Source organism: Passer domesticus, chromosome 7, assembly GCF_036417665.1.
Source record: "Passer domesticus isolate bPasDom1 chromosome 7, bPasDom1.hap1, whole genome shotgun sequence".
NCBI classification, from domain to species: domain Eukaryota; kingdom Metazoa; phylum Chordata; class Aves; order Passeriformes; family Passeridae; genus Passer; species Passer domesticus.
Window position 1 is genome coordinate 51,181,065 of NC_087480.1, and position 21,022 is coordinate 51,202,086.

At 41.5% G+C, this 21,022-nt stretch overlaps 1 protein-coding gene and 1 long non-coding RNA gene across 4 annotated transcripts in view; one reads left to right on the forward strand and one right to left on the reverse strand.

Moving 5' to 3' along the window:
- Positions 1-21,022, reverse strand: part of ST6GALNAC5 (ST6 N-acetylgalactosaminide alpha-2,6-sialyltransferase 5) — a 65,022-nt gene continuing 44,000 nt past the window's right edge. For 2 of the 3 annotated variants that reach the window (XM_064428582.1, XM_064428584.1), the window contains exons 3-5: positions 11,911-12,320; positions 7,006-7,113; positions 1-378 (exon numbers count right to left, since the gene is read on the reverse strand). In XM_064428582.1, coding sequence (XP_064284652.1) covers positions 147-378; positions 7,006-7,113; positions 11,911-12,320 — 750 coding nt within the window. In that variant the 3' untranslated portion in view covers positions 1-146. The remainder of the gene's footprint in view (positions 379-7,005; positions 7,114-11,910; positions 12,321-21,022) is intronic. The other variant, XM_064428585.1, reaches the window with a different exon arrangement.
- On the forward strand, positions 376-11,916 carry LOC135305181 (uncharacterized). The gene is made up of 3 exons (XR_010366454.1): positions 376-5,215; positions 5,518-5,660; positions 9,834-11,916. It is a non-coding gene; the product is annotated as an uncharacterized LOC135305181 (long non-coding RNA).

Genomic DNA, 21,022 nt, shown 5'->3' on the forward strand with positions numbered 1-21,022 from the left:
TGCTCCTCCATGCCAGCTCCTGGCTGCTGCTGCTGCGGCTGCCAGCTGCACACCCTGGACCCTTCTCCTCCAGGCTGCCGTGCCGGCCCGAAGCTCCCAAGGCTGCTGCTGCGGGAGGTGCCGTGGCTGGGCTGTGTGTCCGTGCCTCAGGCCAGCGGCCTGGCCCCGGGGGGGGTTGCAGGGAGCGGGTCTGGTTTCCAGTCTGGCTGGAAGAAGCGGATGTCGAATGTCCGTGCCCAGTTCTCGAAGACGCGCTTCTCGGTGATGAAGCGGTGGTGGCTGCCCTTGCGGCCCCGCTCGTGGGAAAGGTACATGGTGCACTCGTCTGGCCCCAGAGGTTCATAGTAGTGATAAGGTACTGAAAGATGATTAGGATCCCTGTGGAAAAAAGAAAATAGATGGAAGCCCAAGATGTTCTTTCTTGTTGATTGAAAAGATGCTATCTTTAATGAACTGATGGGCTCAAATCCACTTTTTCTCCCAGTTAAACTATGTAGCTGGCTTTTTTCCTTGCATATCTAATACATCAGAATGGGGCAAAGGTGTTGTCTTTGCTTTTTCTTTTGCTCTCCTTTAATCCTCTTCCTCCCAGTTAAATGAAGGACAGCAGAAGCTTAGAAACAAGGCAGAGTTCTGCAGGGCTGTGTTACTAGTATGAAATTTGAAGTAAACTGCTTAAAAGAGATCTAAATCTAGATTGTGATTTGTTAAAGGTCTCACAGAGGTATTTCATGCACTGGGGCAGAAAGAGAAGATGGCAGATAGAGGTGGTTATCTGTGTCATGTCAGCTCAGCTGAACGTTCCCAGCGTGCTGCGCGAGGTTCCGAGAGCAGAGCTTCAGTGAGGGTCTGCACGCCAGGTCAGTGGTACAGCCTGCTGTTGCTGGCATTTTAATCAAACGTCTGATGCACAAATGAGTTCTTTATTTTACAACAGCAGCTTTTATGTATCTAAGCTAAAAATTAAAACAGTTCACCCATAGTATCCATCTGACCTTGTGAACCTGTTCACATTTCCCAGCGGGAGACCAGTGACTCGTGGTGACACATTGGCTATGCCAAACACCAATTAGATACTTAGAATAAAGTTCATTTTAGCAGTTCTGACCTCAGTGCTACCATGTAACATTCTGTAAATGGCACATCTGTATTATAATAAGCCAGAGCAATTCATTCTCCTTTTGTTTTAATCTCTACCTGCACCCATGATGGTTTTTTACTTTGGGCACAGGCGTTTTGGGCTCACAGGAACTCTCACACTCCCTGTGTCATAAATACTAAGTAAGCTGTCCCAGACAGAATTACCCAATTGTTGTCCCTCTCTTCCTGATTGCTACCAGCTATTTTGCTGTGGCAGAAAATTTCCCAATATCGGCATTTAGTGAAGCCTTGGAGCTGCTCTGTGTTACAGCCTGAGCTGAACAGGACCCCAGCACAGAGCAAGAAATCTGATACAGATTCAGGGCTGTCAGCTCTAATATACAGTTGATTATTTTCATTTTGAAGAGCTAATATTTAAGGTCGCTTTCAATAGAATGCATCCACAATCTGTCAGTAGTCTGTGCTGGTCATTATTTTTACTGTGTAATTCTGTCACCTACGCAATTTTCTAATTTTTCTTATTTTGCCATTATCCTTATTGTATATGCAGAGATAATGTATAATATTGCTGCTGCTTTCCATTTGTGCCTTAGATTAACGTTTTAATTCGATCAGTCTGCCTTCCTTGTAACACAACATGGTGATCAATCTTGCAAGACCAGAACAACAATAAAATTACATTTCTAGAATAAGATGGATTCTAAACTTATTAAATATATTCTCAATGGAATACATAAGAGTGAAACAAAATCCTTCATCACCTCACCTTCAGAAAATGTATTTGCAATCTAAAGCTGCCCTTCATGTAGAAATTTATTATTTCTAAACTACAAATATTAGAACTCAATCTTCAATTAATTTTTCACTTTTTTGATACATTGGACCTCTTATTGTCACTTAAATGAATCATTTCCATGGTTACTATAAATCTAATAGGATACATTTTCATGTGATGTGTTTTTGTTAAGAACTACTAAACAAATAGGCCTCTGCCTCTCATTCAGACTGCTCTTCCTTCTTGCACTAAAGCTGGATTTTACTTTTGGGTCCTCAACCTGTATTGCTTGGTATAAATTTACTGCTTTAAAGTTATTACGATTAGTCAAGTCGAAATCTTATCTCCAACAGACCTGGGGAAAAATGCAGCCCCAGTTAACAGGGCAAAGTGAGCCTGTGAGGCTGCAGGTCCCTCCAGGCAAGGTGTTTTTGAAGCCAGGGATTCCACATGCCATGGAAAGCTCTGAACTAACACCAGGGTGTTCTCAGTGGATGCCCTTAGCTCCTGCCAGGCTGTAGCAGCTCACTGCATCCTGTGATGCCACCAGAAACAGCCCAGAGGCTCCGGGCACAGGGCCTGGCAGGTGAGAGGGGCAGGAGCTCAGTGCAGGCAGCCTGTGGGGCTCAGGGCTTGTGTGCAGCTCTGCTGGCTGAACTGGGGGTGACATCAGGGCAGGAATGGGGGCTGGTGGCTACAGACCTCTCTAGGGCTACTCTGCAGCTGACTGAGGTTCTAAGGCTAAATTCCAAAAGCTGTCATTTAGATTTGGAATTCTGAAGGGTATTTACATATGGAGGACCTTCTCATTTTATGAGAGTTCTGGATTCCCCCAGATTGCATGCTAGTAAGCTTTGGATTTGAATTCTGGTTTGAGTACACCATAACCCAAATTAACTGTGCTGTGTTATCTTCTAACACTGCAATTAGCTTGTGTCACCAGCAAATGAAATGCATGAGTAATTTCTATACGGAAATTGCTTGCCACCTCATTTATTAACATTAAAACAGATGCTGTTTTATCACTGACTGATACTGGACATTAATCAGTATTTTGTCAGACTCTGCATGCATATTAATAGCACAGCTGGGAGGAATCTCGGGAAGTTCCTCTGTAAAATATCCTGTGCTTCCTGCCTGGTCACCTGCCAGCACAGCACCCGTGGAATGCTTGTACCCCTGTCAGTCAGACACTGTTTGCCACTTGAGTGCACATTTTCCCACAGATGGTATCCACCTACAGCAAAAGCTGGAGGAACAGCACAAAAAAAAGGCAGGGACTTCAGGCCACCCCATATCACATTCTGGTCAGCCTCTTTCCTTAGAAATCAAGAGCCATAATAAATCCTCTAAAACTATAGGTACTCACACACTTTATAAAATAATTAATATTTTGATGTGTGAGTAACGTTTCATTTATATGTTGAGTGATGGGCAAGGTGCTGTGTCAGGACCATGAAGATTTCTAGATAATCTTTTGCCTTCTATTCCCAGGATCTCCTTTCCCTGACCTCCATAATTAGTCCTTTTCCAAACCATGTATGCATTTTGTTCTTAAGCTGATGAGGTGAGGCATATGGACCAAAGAGCAGGTCTAGCTCACATACAGCTTACAGTTTCTCATAAGCTTCAGGAAATGTAATCAGCAACAACTGCTACTTTGCATTTGATTTAAAGGAACTGAAAGTGGAGACAGAGAGAGGTAAGAAAACACTGAAGTATTTAAAATACCAATTTTCAGGTGAATTATCATGGAAAATGACCTGGCAGTCAAATGAGGATTCTGACAGGAAAATTATCTGGTTCAATAACTGGAACAAAAATTATTCATATTAGTTAAAATAAGGCTCAGAATTAAGTTCTAAGTTTCTGGGAGTTCCAGAAGGCCCATGAAGAGGAGAAGAGTTAAAGAGGGTTAATCTCACCAACCCCTTGAGTTTTCTTTGTGTACAGGAGTATCCTGAGTCCCACAGGGAACCAACCTTTCTGTCCCTGCTGCCCATAATGCCACAGACAGAGGCTGGAATTCCTACAAACTCACTAAGGCTTGTCTTGTCCTTCCCAGCCCTGCTGCTGAGCACCCACAAAGGGAAGCAGCAGCCTGCAGTGCCTTCAGGAATTGCCATGGTATCTGGGCACCACTGCCAGGCTGCTGCTGAAGGGAGGCAAGAGGAGAATCCAGCATGTCCCAGATCTGCAGTGAGTGCTGTGCATGCAGGGCTGCCAAAGGGAGTTCTGAGAGGGAAGTGCTTCCCATCTGGAAAGGCTTGGATTGGATCCCTGGGCACTGGAAAAAATACAGCAAGATGGTTTGTGTGTCTTGGGCAAAAGAGGGAGAGGTGTGCACACTTCACAAAAATGTTTGCAGTGTGCAAATGGAAGCTCCGGCTTTCATCTTACTACAGAATGCACAAGACAGCATGAGAGGAGTATCAAGCCATTAACCCTTACTACAGCATAAATCTGCAAGCAAAGGGGTTTGAAATTACTTATAGCTTTGCTGTAAAGTATTAGAAATTTATAATAATTAGGACACCAAGTCCAGTTCAGCTATGAAACTCAGTATCCAGTGAAAGTAAATAGAAATGAATCTGAAACACCTTGTTGCAACTAATAGTGACAAATATTTTAGTCTGTGCTCCAGACTCCTTCACTAAACTATTTTTCCTGCACGGGTGCAAAGCAGTTTGGTTAATGATCTTAAGCTAATAATTTGTAGCAGAATCAACAGCATGAGATTCCTGGTACCTTTGAGGTGTCCTTCACGTTACAAATGTGACACTAATTTAGTTCCATGACAGTGATCACCACACTCATTACTTATTCCACAAATTAATACTTCAAAATGAATGGGTATCTATCTGCTGAGTTATAAATTTGGTGATACTAATTATGAACAGAAAAAAGATTTTTTTCAATCTTAATGATTCCTTAGTTGCACAGCAAGTAGGATACCCACACCAATCTAGCACACACACATTTCAGTTGTTTTGTTGGGACTTTTTGTTTTGATTTTTTTTATTTTAATAGTAGATTCTTATCCTGTCTGACTGAAAACCAGGAAATATGGCTTACAATTACAGAATATTTTTTTTCTGCTATTCTGTTCTGATGTCTTATTTCTTTGAAAGAAGACACCTCTTAATGAGTGGCTGAAGAGCCAGCTAAGAAGGTTAACTCTATTTAAGGCAAGAAACTCCTTTCACAGATCTTCATGGACAGCTTCTTCCAGGCATGGCAACTACAGTTTTCCTCTTCATCCCCTGGGGAATCAAGCTGAAGTAGAGACATTTCATATTACTTTGATTATGAAATGACCTCTTCCCTTTTTACAACCAGGTGTGTGTACTTTATGTTAAGAGTTTTTTATGCAGGCTGTAAGACCAATTACATCTTTCACTGGTAGGACTGATCTACAGCCTTTCTTGTGTTATAATTTAAGTCCATTTGATTTCATTGTATTGATTCCATGAAAGCCTTTCATATGCTCTCATATGCAGTGACACTTTTAGTCTCTCTCAAACAGTTTGTTTGGGTTAAGCTGGATTTTTTTTAATGTGTATCTAAACTATTCTGACTTTGTCTGAAAAGTCAGGATTACACATTATTTTGCAGTAAAATGCTGTCTTCTGTATTTTTAGATCATCAGTTTAAGAATTACTTCCATGTGCCATGGGAATGCAGCCACTTCTGGAGTAAGACAGACCAGCCACTTAACAGAAACTGAAGTAGCATGTGTTGGCCAACTGAGATGACAGAGGAGCAAGATGCTGTGCTGTGGAAGGTATTTGTGTTGTCTGGCATATCTGATCTAGTCTGCTATTTTCCTTGGAGAATTCATGATGAAGTCTGGCAGTACATCACAGCATTTATCATCAGTATTTTGTTATAATTTGTAGAAATTCTCACAAAGTGGAGTTTAGTGTTGACATTTTATGCTGTGATTTCTTTGGGGATTTCTATAACGTGCCCAAGACAAATGCAGATTCCTGAACGATCCTTGTAAGTGCTCAGAGGAAAGTCAAAGCAGTCCCATTCTTTGAGACAAACCCAGCACTGCAGCCTTGCCCTCCCTGCCCCTGAAAGGCATCTGGAATTACCCAGTGAACCAGACCTGAGGCAGATCACAGCATTTGCAACAGAAAATTTAAGCAAGTACTTCTTGAAGAGGGTTTTGTGAGCAGGTGATGAAACGCTGCACTGAGGCCTTGTTCCAGACTGGCTCCAGCTCTTCCTGGGTCACCCAGCAGGACAAATGGCATCAGCACTGGCTGTGGGCAGGAACCACTCAGTGCTGGGTGGGCAGGTGAGACTTATGCCAGCATCAAGACTGCTGATGTAATACAAATGTGTCTGTGTTCCCACTGGTATCCTGGCTAATGCAATTTTGGTACTTTTGGTCTAGCACTAGAGGTTCTGAAGCCTCTCCCTGTGTCACTGATCCATAGTGGGAAAGGCTTAACCAGGACCTGGGGTCTGGGTCCTGAGCACAGCTGGAGGCAGAACAGGGCTGGAAAAGGGGCACAGGCTGTTCTTTGCACAGCAGCTTCCACTGCCACAATTGTGCTGCCTCTACCTCCTGTGACCCCCCTGCCACGCCCAAAACTGGGGATCACAGGATGGATTCTCTGGGGCCAAATTCACGGGAACAGATTTCCTGGGCACTATTTAGAAAGCTGCAAGATTGGCATTCATGTGACAGAGGTACAATAATGTTAATTTGAGTTGCACAGAAAGTTCAATTTAGAAACTAGTCACTGTGAGAACACTGTTCCTCTATTAATTTGGGGGGAACTCGAAAAACAAATTAAAAGTAATATTTTCCAGTACTTCTTTCTTCAGATTAATTTCATGCCAATTATTGCATTACTTTTAGCTGATAAATATTCAGAGACTAAAAGAAAGCAACAAGATGGATTAATTCTCCCACAGTACAAACAAATTTTTAAAATATTTTATATAACATAATTAAATGCTGTTTGTTGTTTTCAGAATGAGATCATGGGACATCTAATTAATTGCTTTAAGATGACTGAAGACTTGTTGCAGAGGAAAAAGATTAAAAGATTCAGATATTTATCTGTAACATTACCTTTTTTGGCTAATAATGGTTCTAAAATAAATCCTACCTGCAGAAATCCGGTGGCACCATGCCATAAACATTTATCCTGTCACAGAGCTCTAATGCGATAGTCATTGTGAACCAGCCCGTGCTAAGCCAAGTGTTGGATATCTTCCTGAAAGCAAAAACATAATTAAGTTTCTAAGCTGGCAAATAATTCCTGAGATTTATTTATTCATTCATTCATTCTGAAGCAATTTCTTGGCATTTTCTTCATTCTTGTAAAAGGCTTTGAAAACTGGGAAACCAAGACTACTTTCCTCGTCCACCTTTTAATGATTTTTCTGGTGCCTCCTGTCAGTGGAGTAATCTGGGCAGGAACTTTCCTTCTGTAATTAATTTTAGGCACAGCAACATTAATATTTAGCTGACCTTTTGACTTGGTTTCTAGAAGCTCCCAGCCCCACACTGTGACTGCTGGTAGGAAACTCTTTAGTTGGTGGCAGCTATGACTGTCCCATAGCCAGCCTGGGAAATCATCATCCTAGGAACCACCCCAGGTGCCATCCCTGCCCGAGGGGAGCCTGACAATGGGAATGACAGCACAGGCAGGGAGCCTTTAAGGCAGCACACCTCTTCTGCCTTCACTGCAGGCTGGGATATGGCTTTAAAAAAAGCTCAGCTGATCCCAGTATTAATTAGACAGAGTAGGAGATACCACCCTGTAACTGCTCACAGATGTAAGGGATTTAAAAGTTGTGTTTAAATTTTGCTGTATCACAGTTCCTTATCTGCAAAGGTTCACTCAAAGGTCTCCTTTCAAATTCTATTAAAGAATAAGACAGGAATTCTCCCTAATGGCTCCTCACCCAGCTAGGAAAGTCCCACAGGAAGAAGTTCAGGCTTGTGTTATCTGCAGCCCAAAGAGTCCTCAGATCCCTGCTGACAGCCTGTCACAGACAGGCTCTCCCTTCATCTCCTGCTAAAGCTGAGGCACCAGGGGAGCAAGTGCAGGCTCTGGGAAGGCCTGGGCACTTCACCTGAATGTATTAATGTAGGACCTACATTAATCCCATTCCTCCACACCTGGATCTGCCAGATACCTGTGAAGCTTTGCCACAGCCCCCCAAAAAAGCACAGCAGAAAACATGAGGTTCTCTTCAGAGAAGTCACCAGGGAATCCCAGATCCTGACCCAAGTTCCAAGGCCATCTTTTACAGTTTACCCAGTGATAGCAGGATGTGGAACAGTCTTGGAAGCAGGGACCTGAGGCCACAAAAGCCACTGCAAGCAAGTGCCAGCAATCACTAACATCTAATTCAGCTGACAGGAGCCACCACGCAGCTTCCCAAGCTAATGCTAAACAAGCTGGGTCCAAGTAGGTCACCTACAGGGCAGTAGGAGGAGATGTTTTGAGCACTGTCAGATTGAGGAATGCCTTGTACCAAGGTTTCCCATTTCCTCAGGGAATCAGACTACTACAAGGAAAAAAAAAGAAGTGGTGGTGTCTGTGCCAGCTGCTTAAAAGACAGTTCTAAACATAAGGGAATTCTTTGACTAAATATGCCTGGAGGATGCTGAGGAGCCTAGGTAATTTGTCCTGTCCTTAGTGGATCACCTGATAATGTATAAACTCCCGAAACACACATTTTTACTGCTCCTGACACACAGACTTTCAAGCTAAGCTAGCATTTGGAGAATGACATGTTATAAGCATCTCATTATTTCCAATTATGGGGCCTTATTTATTTTCTGACTGTGCACTGAAGCTTGGGGGTGCTGGTGCAGTTTGTCACAATGTCATAGCTGGGTCATAAGCTCAGTGGAGGCCTTCAGGCACAGCAACAATATAAAACAGTGAGAATTTTTGGCTCAAAATTATTAGGAAAGAGCATGGTAGGGTAACCTAAAAAATGTACTTCTCTGCCACCTAAGAGATTCTGAGCTCTGAATCACTAGATAATTCAGGAACATGTTCAGGCTAAGAGTGGTTTGGAGCTTGCACAAGTCCACTGTTCCAGGTGCCCAACACTTACATTCCAAAACCAAGGGAGCAATTGCAGCCAGACACGACCAAAGCTTTGCACAGGTCAGGACACCAGCCAGGCTCTCTGCTTTATTTTCTGGGTTAGCTTTCTTTCTGCTTACACACACTTAGGCTGTCATTTAGTGTTTTCCAGAAGCAGAAAAACAACTGAATATAACTAAGCTGGCTTAGAAGCTGAATAATCAAATAAAGATTCAAAAATTCATTCAAGTACCACTCTGCCCTCTTTCAATACCATGTCTGCAGGACACTGACACAGAAGCAGGGTTACAGTGTCTTGCATTTCCTACAAGATCTGAGCAAGAGTCCAACAAAAGGATGCTGTTTTTATACCTAATCAGCAGTAATGAGAGAATATGAAGCACTGTCATGTGCTTATTAGGGGAAATGATCAGATATTTTTTTATATGATGAACTAACACACTGTGCTGATAATTCTGTAGTGCACACTAAATTACAATTAAAGGCCTTTCTGCTCCACCAGAATCTCATTTATAATCTCTTTGGAAATACTCTTCCTGCAGTTATTTCATTTATGCTGCTTTTATCTAATTACTATAATATTGGTTCTGAATCGTATTTTCTTAATGTACCTTTATTCAATTATAAAGTTATTTTCAAGTAGAGTTACTTTATAATGCCAAATATATTGCTCTGCAGCCTTTGTCTTTCACCATGCTATTTACCTGGCAATGTTTTCTGAAAGTTTTTCTTAATTTCAAAATATTTTTTTTCCAAAAAACACAACACATCCAATTACCTTTCATCATTTTCAAGACAGAAATTAATAGTCTGATCCTTGCAACCTTGCAATCATGCTTCTCTCTCTTTCTTTTGTTTTTTTGTAGGCACTAATGTCAAGAGCTCAGCAGAAACCCCCTGGGGAACAGCAGCATTCTGGGCTATACAGTGTTCTGCTCCTGCCCCCACAGTGAAGTTTTTCCCTTACAAATGATTTCCTATCCATGTTTCATTTTTCCTTTCTTCTGTGCAGCTTATTCATTTATTTTCGTCTCCTGTTTTAATCTTCTTAGCCTTTCAAGTATGCTGTCTGTGCCCTCTAAAGGAGTGGTTCATTCAGAGCAGAGCCTGCAGTTTATTAAAATCAAGAGGGCCTGTTCCTCAGGCTGCCTTTTGCTGGCATCTGAGTGCCCTTGATTCACACTGGGAGTTCAGGGTGCCCATGACTGAGTTCACTATAAACTTGTTACAATGTCATTAATGGCTCAAATGCCTTGAGAATATTTCAGGACGTGAGCCTGGTGCCTGTGCAGAAAAATAAATGTTTTCATCACACTCACTACAGGCCTCTGGCTCTGGATGGGTGATGCAGAACCAGAAAGAGCAGCTTGCCTGAAATTGCACAGCATGTGTCAAAAAAAGAACAGGATCCTGGCAATGTCAGGGAAGGAAGGGGACCCTGGCTCCCCATGGCAGAACTGAAGTTCTGAGAGTGAAGCAGGAATGGAAGCTGTTCCTCAGAACTGGGGACAGCACATGATCCTACCCTGGATCACCAAAAGCACAGTCTGGGAAAGGAGGTGGCAGTGTGCATTCCTTGTGTCCAGGGCCTCCCCCTGGGGTTTTAGGTGGCCAGGTTACAGTGCAATTACAGCTTTGTTGACTTTAATGCCTTTGTAAATACTGAGCACACAGATAACCCTCTGCACATTTCCTGAAGGGTTCAAATGCTTATTCACCTTCTCACTTTGCTTTACTCTGGAAAAGACAAACATATCACAACTGGCAGGGTATCTCCCCTTGTTATCCTTCCTTCTTGTTCTGGCAGAAACCCCAATACACCAATTGGAAGATGAAGAGAAGAACCTTTAATGTTACAAAACTGACCAAGTTACTCTGTGCTTTTGTTTGTGCCTGAGTCAGCCACAAACTCAGATCCACTATAACTGAACAGAGCTCTGCAAGCAAACCATGTGGAGTGTGACAAAGGCAGCAAATGCCAAGCAAACATTGCCTTCAGCTAGGAGGATACAACAGTTTCCTCTAACACTGGTTCTGCCTTTCTCATGTAGCCCAGAAAATGAAATCTATGCTCAACTCCACAACAGGATTGTTTCCTGTTCAAGCTTTGGGGTGTGTGTGTTTTTATTTGTAAGGTAGCACATCTGACTGTAAGTTACTGCACAATAAACCTACCTCTTCATTTGTATCTAAGTGGGGACCCTGTGCCATTTTTACAGCAGCATATTTAACAAGTAAAAAACAGAACTTCATTAAAAATAAATGTCTTTCGTGCTGGGAAGTCTTTAGTTTGAATGCCCATTTTCAAACATTATATGTGAAAATGCTCAAGTACTGCAGTGGGTCACTTACTACAAATTTCATTTGAAGATCAGCCTACAAGTCTCATAAACAGTGTCATAAAGATGTAACTATCATCATAACTTTCCATTTTCCAGTTGCAAATGTAAGATGAACTGTTCTGAAGCACCTAATGTATGACTAATGTTTATTTGTTTTACAAGAAGCTTTACAGCTGCAATGTTCCAAAAATGCTTAAATTCAATAAACAGCTATTATAATTCACTGAATGGTGGCATTTCCTCTATAAGAAAACATAACCTATCCATTCTAATTTTTCAGAGTCAGTGAAAAAAACTTGAATGTATATTACCCCAAAGTGAGATTTAAACAGTTCCTGCCTCCTTGACTCTATAAACATTACATCCAGACTATGGTATTCTAGGCTGATGAGGCAGTACTCCATACAAATCACTTTGATGCGTATTTTTTACTTACGTTACCAGTGATGTTATTTGGCATGTCATGCCACATTACAACTCATGAGGCAGAGGATTTAATGGGCAGGATTGTCCCTCTGAGCAGATCTGAAATTGGTATATATAAACTGCATTATTTTACTACTCTGTGACATCCCCCAGGTGTATCCATGTAAGTTCTCACCTGTCTTTTCCAGTCTCCCGTTTAAAAAGGTCATCAAATTGAAGCATCTTGTGGCGAGAAATCATATACACTTTTAACTGAGGCAGTATCTGGTTCATCAGCTGCAGGTTATTGTACACCAAGCCTTTGCCGTCTCTCCTCATGTAGCTGCTGGGGCCCCAGAAGATGAACACGGCACCATGGCTCATGTTGAGGAGTTCGTTGCGGTTCCGCAGGATCCTCTGGATGCTGGAGTGCGCGATGACCCGCAGGCTGGTTTTGTTGCCAACGTCTCTGCCGTAGCCGCGCGTGGGCGCGTCGTTCATGCGGATGACGCAGTCGCTCTCGTCGATCCTGTGCCCCTGCCCGCTGCCCAGCAGGTGCCCGGAGCTGGTGACCAGCGCGCAGCTCTTGCAGTGCATCCTCAGCGGCTGCAAAGACACACTGCACGTCAGCTGCAGGCTCTTCCCTTTCTCTGCACTGCTCTGCCTTACACGCTCGTGCCGTATTTCACAGCAAAAACCTCCGAGCAGTGTGCAGAAATCTCTCCCAGCAGTCTGCCCAAATGGCTGGGGACCCATTACCTGAACATGTTTGGGGGGAATATGGTGTAGATGTACAGCCCTTGGAGTTCCTCTGTGGAATCTCTCTGTGTAAATCCTCCTCTCCACTGCTGCTTCAGAAATAGAAATCACAACAGCCTCTCTACTCTTCCCAACTGCTTAGGATTGTACTTCTTCCACTTGCTATAACAGCTATAATTACAGTATTTTTTATTCTTCCACTTCCTTTTTTTCCAGGAAATAATAAATTCTAAGTCTTCATAAGTTCATGTGTTTAGCTGTTCAACCCTGGGGTCAGGACATTTTGCTACAGGAAGAGATTGATACCCTGGCCCAGTGCTTCCATGCTATTTGCAAGTTGTGCCACAACCACTGTGATGCTCTTGTACCTCCTTTATGGTTCAACAGTCAGAGCTGGTCAGTAATGTGTGTATTCTACATGACAGTGAGTTAGTGCACTGAACTTTTGCTACCTTGTCAGGTCATGTTTGAAAGTTACTCAGTAAAATGGAATGGGAGGTGCCTGTTCAGTGAGTGCTGACCTAATGGAAGCAGAAGAGTAAAATAAGCTTTCATGAAGATGAAAATGCACAATAAATCATGTTACTGAAGTATGCCACCACAGGTATCAATTATGGAGGAGTGTGTCACTATCTACTGCTCAGCATGAGAACTAAAAGGAGCAAGGGTTAAAAGTATTCCCAAAGTGCTACTTTCTAACAAGAATACCATAAACTATGAGGTAAATAAAGACTGTTTGAGGGTATGCCTTGGTAGCCCTCCAGGAAATAGTATCTTGCACTTGGTGTGTATCTTAGTGTCTTTGAAAAACAACGAAAAACAACAACAAAGCAAACATACAACAATGCCCACCCACCCCTGAAAAAAACCCAACAGAAAAACCCATCAGATGAACCCCTGGCACAGAGAGTGAACTGCAGTTGCTTAATCATTCTGATCTACACATACACAGGAATCCAATGACTACATCAGTCTGCGGTGAGGCACAGCTTTAAACTCTAACGCTGAAAAGGATGCAAGATGTAGGTTTGACACAACCTCAGGCCCCTGTTTGAAAATGCTTTGGCCCAGAGTACTTGATGAGAGTGTTTTACTGTAGTAACTCGGTTTTAATTCTGAAGGTATTAAGTGGTTACAGTTACAGTCTGAGATTCTTTTTTTCTGTGAGACTAGCTCATGAATGCTTAATGCTTTTTAATTAAAGAAAAAAAAAGTATACAATCTGCACAGCGATTCAACCAATAAGCCTTGTATCTCCATCTCCCCCAATAAACAAAGTCCATTTCACATCTGTGGACTATAATCCAGGGCTAATGGTATGGGTGGAAATGTTCAAATGCCTTTGTGAGCCAAGGTTCCTAATGTAGTATTTACATGCATTTTCCTTTAAGCTTTCATCTGCCACTTTGATGAATTACCTAGTGAAAGGCTCTAAGGTGAGCTGGCTGCTCTACCACCATGCTTGGGAAAGCAAGACAAGGTGCTAATGAGGTTAAAGGAAATATAGTCAGCACCAATGTTAACTCACACAGGTTTGAATATCCACATAGCAAGGCATTTTCACCTAAACAATCTCTGATGGTTTCTGGCCTACTGAGCTACAACTTCCTTGTTTCTTTTAAAAAAGCCTGCCACGGTATCTGTCAATTGTTAGGAAAAAAGGAAGCAGATCTGTGGAAACTTGGGGAGGGGTCTGAGGCTACCTATGAACATTAACACGCGCCAGAACATCTGTCCCAGATCTTGTGTGAAACATTTTCCTTCTGGGAAAAAGTCTTTAGACTGAAACAGTCAGGTATTGCCCAGCCACTTCCTGAATGATGCATGGGGGCTGAGCCCTTGTAGCTGCTCTAGGCAAGTAATTTTCAGTTGCCTCACTCAGATTCCTTCAGCTGAAGTCTACAAAACTCGCACCTAAAAATTATCAGAGGAATTCACAGGGAACAGCCACAACATTCTCACACCAGCTGTTTATAATGCTTTGACAACAGTGAGAGCAAGGGGGGGAAATGCCACTGGCTGTAATATCATCTCACTGGGAGGCAGCAGTGGCACCAGAAATGTCACCTACTTAAGCAATAATAATGGAAGCACAAGGCAGTTCTTTGGGATTGATGACCAGCTGGAAAAAGCTGATGGCCTGAGAATAACCAGGGGCCATTAAGCCAGAAGAACATTAACTCCACAGAAAACGCTGTTACAGTAATTATTACAGTGATATTTTGGGAAAAAAAGCAAAGTGAAAAGAAAGCAAACCCCATGAAATATGAGCAATATTTCAGGAGCCTTGCTTCAAAAAGGATAGGGTGAGAGGCAGGCAAGTTTTATAGCATCTTGTTAATTACTTTGAAATGTAACCTATCATGCATGTAAAAGCAGCTGACATTGAATTGTACCCACTGTTAATAAGCAGCCACAGTTCATGTGTTGCCTGAACTCCATGGACAGCACCTCTGTGAGAGGGCAGAGCACATGGCTACTGCTGCCACACAGATCAGGCACTTGGACAGCACATGAGCCAAGTACTGCCCAAAAAAATCGCCCAAATCACCTCTCAGTTCCAGTCATCTCAAGACACACGTGGAGAGAGGGAGAGCAGAGGTTACAGTACAAGTTCACAGTGTAGAGCCCCAGAAGATGGTGTTTTTCAAGGACAGATGGGCTATCCCAAGGGAATGAAGGCAGCAGGGGAACTGTCATGGGACAAACCCCATAACAGCACCTCTGTGCCCATGAGTAAGTGCAGCTTCACACAGCTACAAGTATTCCCAGAGGCCAAGTGACTCCTGGCAACTCCCACTTCCAGAAATTAGCCCCAAAGTGCTGCTACTCTATCACAAATGCCTGATTTGGTTAATGAAACAAAAAACAATGCCATGGTGGTTTCTCTATTTTTCAATTTGAGGTAATTTGCTCTGTTATTGACTTTAAAATCTACATTGTCCAATGATCGAAAAATGTTATTTTCAGACACTTTAATGCTCAAGTGCTCAAGAAGAATAAATTGAAAAATGTTGTTCCTGTTACAAAATAAGTTATTCTCAGACATAATTATTTTCTTTGTGATAAAATCAAATAAATTTTTATGCATATAGAAGTCTCTTGATTTTTAAAGCCAAGATTTAGACAAGAAGAGAGCTCTCTCTAGTAAAATCATGAACACTGTAAAACACACTTTTTCTTAAACTGAGTACTTAATGACCTACTTTCAAGACCCCTGGGTTCAGATCACTCCATTATCAGCAGCGTAAAAATTTCTGTTCTATAAATAAATGCCAGAGTATTTTATCTTTGCAATGATGACCTGGCCACAACAACAAAACTAAATCAAACCAAACAAGCAAACCAACCTCTCCAAAAAAACCCAAACCAAACCAAAAAACATGACCTGCAGTGAGAACAGCTCACTACTGAGTTCAGCAGAAAAAACCACCTGTCAGTTCATGAACAACAGCATTCCTCATGGATACATCTGGAAATATCACAGATAACTTCAAAGTGTATTGGGAGACATGAGATACCATGAAAGGTTAAAGAATATCCAAATTTGTTTTGGAGGGATGACCTTTAACTAAGCACTTGAGACAAAGTGCAAAATACTTCTCTTGCACTGCAACACCTCTGTTGTTGGCCAGTGTTTGTCTGGTGCCAGAGCTGGGATTGGAGGCTACAGAGCTGCTCCCCTCTGCAGTCACCAGACACTGAACTGTATTACTGAACCAACAGCCTCTCTGCAGCAGCTCCCAAGCTGACTGCACAAGTAAAAGCAGTGCTACAAATAAAAAGACTGATGTACAGGAAAGCAAATCTGTTCCCATGTTCAACTGAATTAATTCAGTTGAATTCACTATGCTAATGGTTGAAAAAGCACACATAGACCCTGTAAGAGCCAGTCTTATCAGCTGAGGAGAAAGTGACCTTATTCCAGAGCTTGCTTTCTCTTTTTGTTACAAAGCAGGTGACTTCTTTGGGAGGAGTTTCATGTCTCCCCCACATGGTGCCCATTGTGCCAAGCACAACAACTTGTGACACTCACTGTAAGTTACCTCAATATTTGCTTTTAATGTTCCTTGCCTTGTGCACAGAACTTAACCAACACTTCCTACGTGATGCTAATGAACCCTGAGTTCACACCATGTTCAATGCCATTTGTTAATTATGGCTTGCTCTTGATTGCTGCATCATCAGCCACCAGCAAAACCACTAAATATTTAAGGCTTTGCCAGTGATACAATATTTTGTCCTGGCAGCTTCAATTTTTTTTTAAGTTCTTGTAGCTATGAGCAGCTCTTAGGCTTCTCGCAAGCTGCTGGCTTGGAACCTGCTCTTCCAGGCTGGCTGCTCCCTCCCAGTGCTCCTCTCCCAGAGGCGTGGAGGACAATCCCCTGTCACAGCTATATCCCGAGCTGTGCAGGAGCTCCAGCCATGCCCAGCCCACTGCTGGCACATCACAAACAGCTGAATGCTCCAGCTCTGGTGAGCCTCTGTCCTTGTGCACTGCCCCAGGTGCAAAGCTGCTCATGCCATTATGTCCATCCCTCGTGACAAGCCACGTGTATTGTTTCTATCACTGTGCCTCCTTCATTAGTACTTTCCCTAAAAGACTGAAAACTGTAAGGCCAAATCTGCTTTTCTTTGAGAGATTCCCAACAACCTCCTTGAAGTAGAATAGAAACCCTGAGGCTTCACATTTGCCAAGTAACTTGTGTTCTGTAAGCCAGTGCAGCAAGCTGTGGGGCTCAAGCTGTCTCATTACTGAAGCACAGCTGTGCACTTCAGAAGTGATTTCCACAACGCAAGGACTCTGGGAGACATGATCCTCTGAAAATAATGAAGGTCTCCTGATTATTTTTGGTTTGTAATATATTGATGGAACAGTAATTTCATAATACTATGAAAACAATAAAAAATTAAAAAACAAACAAACACAAACAAACAAAAAACCCCAAAAAAACCCAAACAAAACCAACTAAAACCAAAACAAACAAGCAAACAAAAAAACCAACAAAACAAACCCAACCACATACAATCTGAAAGAGTTTGCTATTTTTCATCTATGAAATGATGCTATCAAACCAGTCTTCTCTGAACAGTAGAAGTTATTCAGATGCATATTGGAATATTGTAGGTAACACATCTGTGTATAAAAAGCTGGAACAAAAAACCCAAACTGAAACACCAACAGCATGAGAAGAGTTCAACTTGCTAAGGCAAATGCTCTTTTAAAGTCACTGTGAGTTTTCATTTTGTGGTGCCAAGTTTGGATGTAAAAGATTATTTTGCTTTGACCATGATGTTTTCACATGTGTATTCATACAGGGAGTGTAGCTTAATTTCTACACTCTGCATGCCAGCTCAGACTTCCCCCTCAAGTATCATAAATTTTGATTCTTTTACCCTTATGCTAGATAAGAGCACCTTATGCAGGTACAGAGTGGTGTCGAAGAGGAGAAAAAATCCTCTGAGCAAATACATTTATAATTATTGTTGAAGTATACTTTTGGAACATTAGAGAATTTACCATGAAAACAAACTGCATTATCCACTGAACTAAAAGCACTGATTGCCTTCAAAACTATATCCCAGTGACTGATATCACACAAGTAAACAGAAAGGGTTAGGAGATACCACTTGCCCAACATTGTTAATCCTTATGCAAATCCGAATAACAAGCATTTGCAGTGGAACTTTGCAATTCAAAAAAGGTCTGGCAAGTCTGCTCATAGAGATAAATGCATGTCTGTTTAAAAAGATAAAAGATAAAACAATTGAATTTCTTATTACTTCTCTTTGTTTCTTGCGCTGTGGAGCTTGAATATGCAAATATTGTGGAAACATTAGCATTGTCATTTTCCATTGATTCCTCTGAGTTAGTTATATAACTGGACTCTGCCTTCAGATACTGGGTAAGACAGTGAAATTGCCAAACTCCAGCACATGCATTCCTCACACTAGAGATCACAGCACCTTATGTTGTATTCTACCAAGGAATTTTTTTTTTTTTGCCATGATACCCTGAGGGGCATCTGCAAAACCTGTAGGAAAAATATAATACTCCTATTTTGAAACGGTCCTTGGATCTAATTAAATTTCAGAACATGCAGCTATATTATGAAGAGGGAAAAAAACCAACAAATGCACTCCACAAAGCTTTCAGTGGAGCAATTTCCTTAGAAAAAGTCCGTTAAGCACATTAGTCAATGAAGAGTCTTCTGCTTGTGTGAAGTGTTTTCCGGCACATTAACTCGTTTTCAGGGGGCTGCCTGCTAGTCAAAGCTTCCATTAGATTAATTAAAATATGGCTTCTTTCACTGGAAAGAAAAGGCATGAGTTTGGTTACAGGACATTGACCACCTCTAGAAACTGAGCCCTTTCTAGTTACATAAAATCTACTAGCAGGAGCAGCAGCACAGGAGATGAACAAGAGGGTAACTTTTGGTATATGGGGCACATTTCTCTTCTTATTTTAGAAGCATGATTACCAGGTGCTGATGTTTTCCCCTAAGCCACCTGAAGTGAATATAAGGTGCAACCTTGCAAATTGTCAGCACATATAAAGCTAAGATTTAGAGAGTAGTTTCCATCCTGAAACCTATAAATGTGTCCCATGAGGAAGATTAGTATCAATCATAGGCTTATTGGAGAGGGAGATAGGATACAATGATAACCTGAAGCTATCAACTAGAGTAATGGTCTCAGAAGAAAAAGCAATCAGAGAAAGAAAAGAATATCCTCAGTAAAAGGCAGAACTGGAAAATCAGGCAAGAATGTATCATGTTGATGAACATGAAGTGTTATACGAGAAAGTATCATATGAACAATACACAGGCTCTAAAGAAATGGTTATTGCCTAATGTTTATCTTAAAAGGAGTGCAAATAGACATCCATATTACATCATACTATTTTACTTTTGTTCTGCAGCTAAAGTACTTGCACTATAATGAAATAAAGCCACAGGCATGGTGTCTTAACTATGCAAATTGTTATCACTGAAGTGTCAGAAAACCAGAAATTACAACTATCTCCAAGAAAAGTATTGGACAGTTTGGAGTTTTATTTCAGAATGTTTTCACATCAGCTTCTCTGCTTTGCTTTGGTATGTTTTGGCAGTTCTTTCCAGTTTAAATACTTCATGTGAGTATGCCCTCCTATGCTCTCTCTGCACCTATGCAGGATACTTTTGAGCTTCAAGTTTCACAGGGTCCCTTTTTTTATCTAACCCAGCTTTAAAGCCCGGCATCACTGATCTTTAGTGTGTGCTAAGTTTTCTAATTCAAGCACTTTTTTCTTTCTGTGGCACTATCTGGCTCATCCAAATGCATCTCAACTCTCACTACAACCATTATCTCTACAAGGCAAAAATGTGATGGGCATTGCAAGGGCAAAACAAGCCTTTCCAATGGTATCCAGTTTTAACAGAACTTAGTACAGCATGCAGAGCCCCTAGAACAGGCCAGATAAAATGGAAGACCAAATCTCTAATTAGAAAGTTACTGACCTCACAGAGATTTATTTCTAAAATGTATTTTGTGTTGTATTTCTCTACCGGGTTGAAGTAGAGTGAAATAAAAAATAATGCTCCTTATTCCTTTGAAAGGCCTGTGTTCAAAAATGTTATTCAAATGTCTTTCCTTCAAAATCTGTCAAAAATGTTCAGTCTCGTAGTCTTTTGATTCTCATGTGGTAGCTCCATGTAATCTTCATCAGCCTGTTTTATGTAAACCAGGCTGGTCTGTACCCTCTTACTTCTGTCCCTCTGACTTAACAGCACACCAGAAACGAGAGAACAAAATTAAAGAAAGCAGATTTAAACCCTTTCCCCACCCCCAGAAGATACTGAATCTGTATTTAAAATGTTTTTCTGAGGATGTATCACATTCTATAATTCACAAAGTTGTACCACCTCCACAGCAGGATCCCAAGGCAGCCTCCATAATCACTGGCATATTGACACCAAAACCAGATGCTGGAAACAGGTACTGGCAGCTGAAGTGGCCAAAACATCCGTTTAACTTAGGAGTGACAGGTTGCAGAAACACACTGCAAATTTCTCACATGCACATATGTAGAAAAGAAAAAGAAAGAGTGTTTTGTGCTGAAGTATTTGTATATTTAGTTTTGGACAAAAACCAGATGAAAAAAATCATCTTGAAGACAGATATATAAACATTTGTGTATCTGCAGCTATGTATCACAACAATTTTAACTGATTTTGGACAACTACATTTGAAAAAATAAATGTATTAATTCAGGGATCAGCTATTTCAGTTTTGGGGTTTTTTTTAAAAGGTCTCAAGCATTCAAAATATGTCTCTCCAATTGCTCACTATTACCACAGTCCTGATCAGGAGACAAAAATAAACACATTTATCCAATCAGGATGTTTGTATTGAGTCTATTTGTCTGCATGCAGGTTAATATGAAATTAAACACTTTGTAGATGGAAATATTTAGCACTGAAATGAACCTGGCAGTGAGGGTTAATTAGAAAATCAAGGACAAGAGCTGGCACTCTGTCTGCCAATGCGGCACTGCTGCTCCAAAGAGG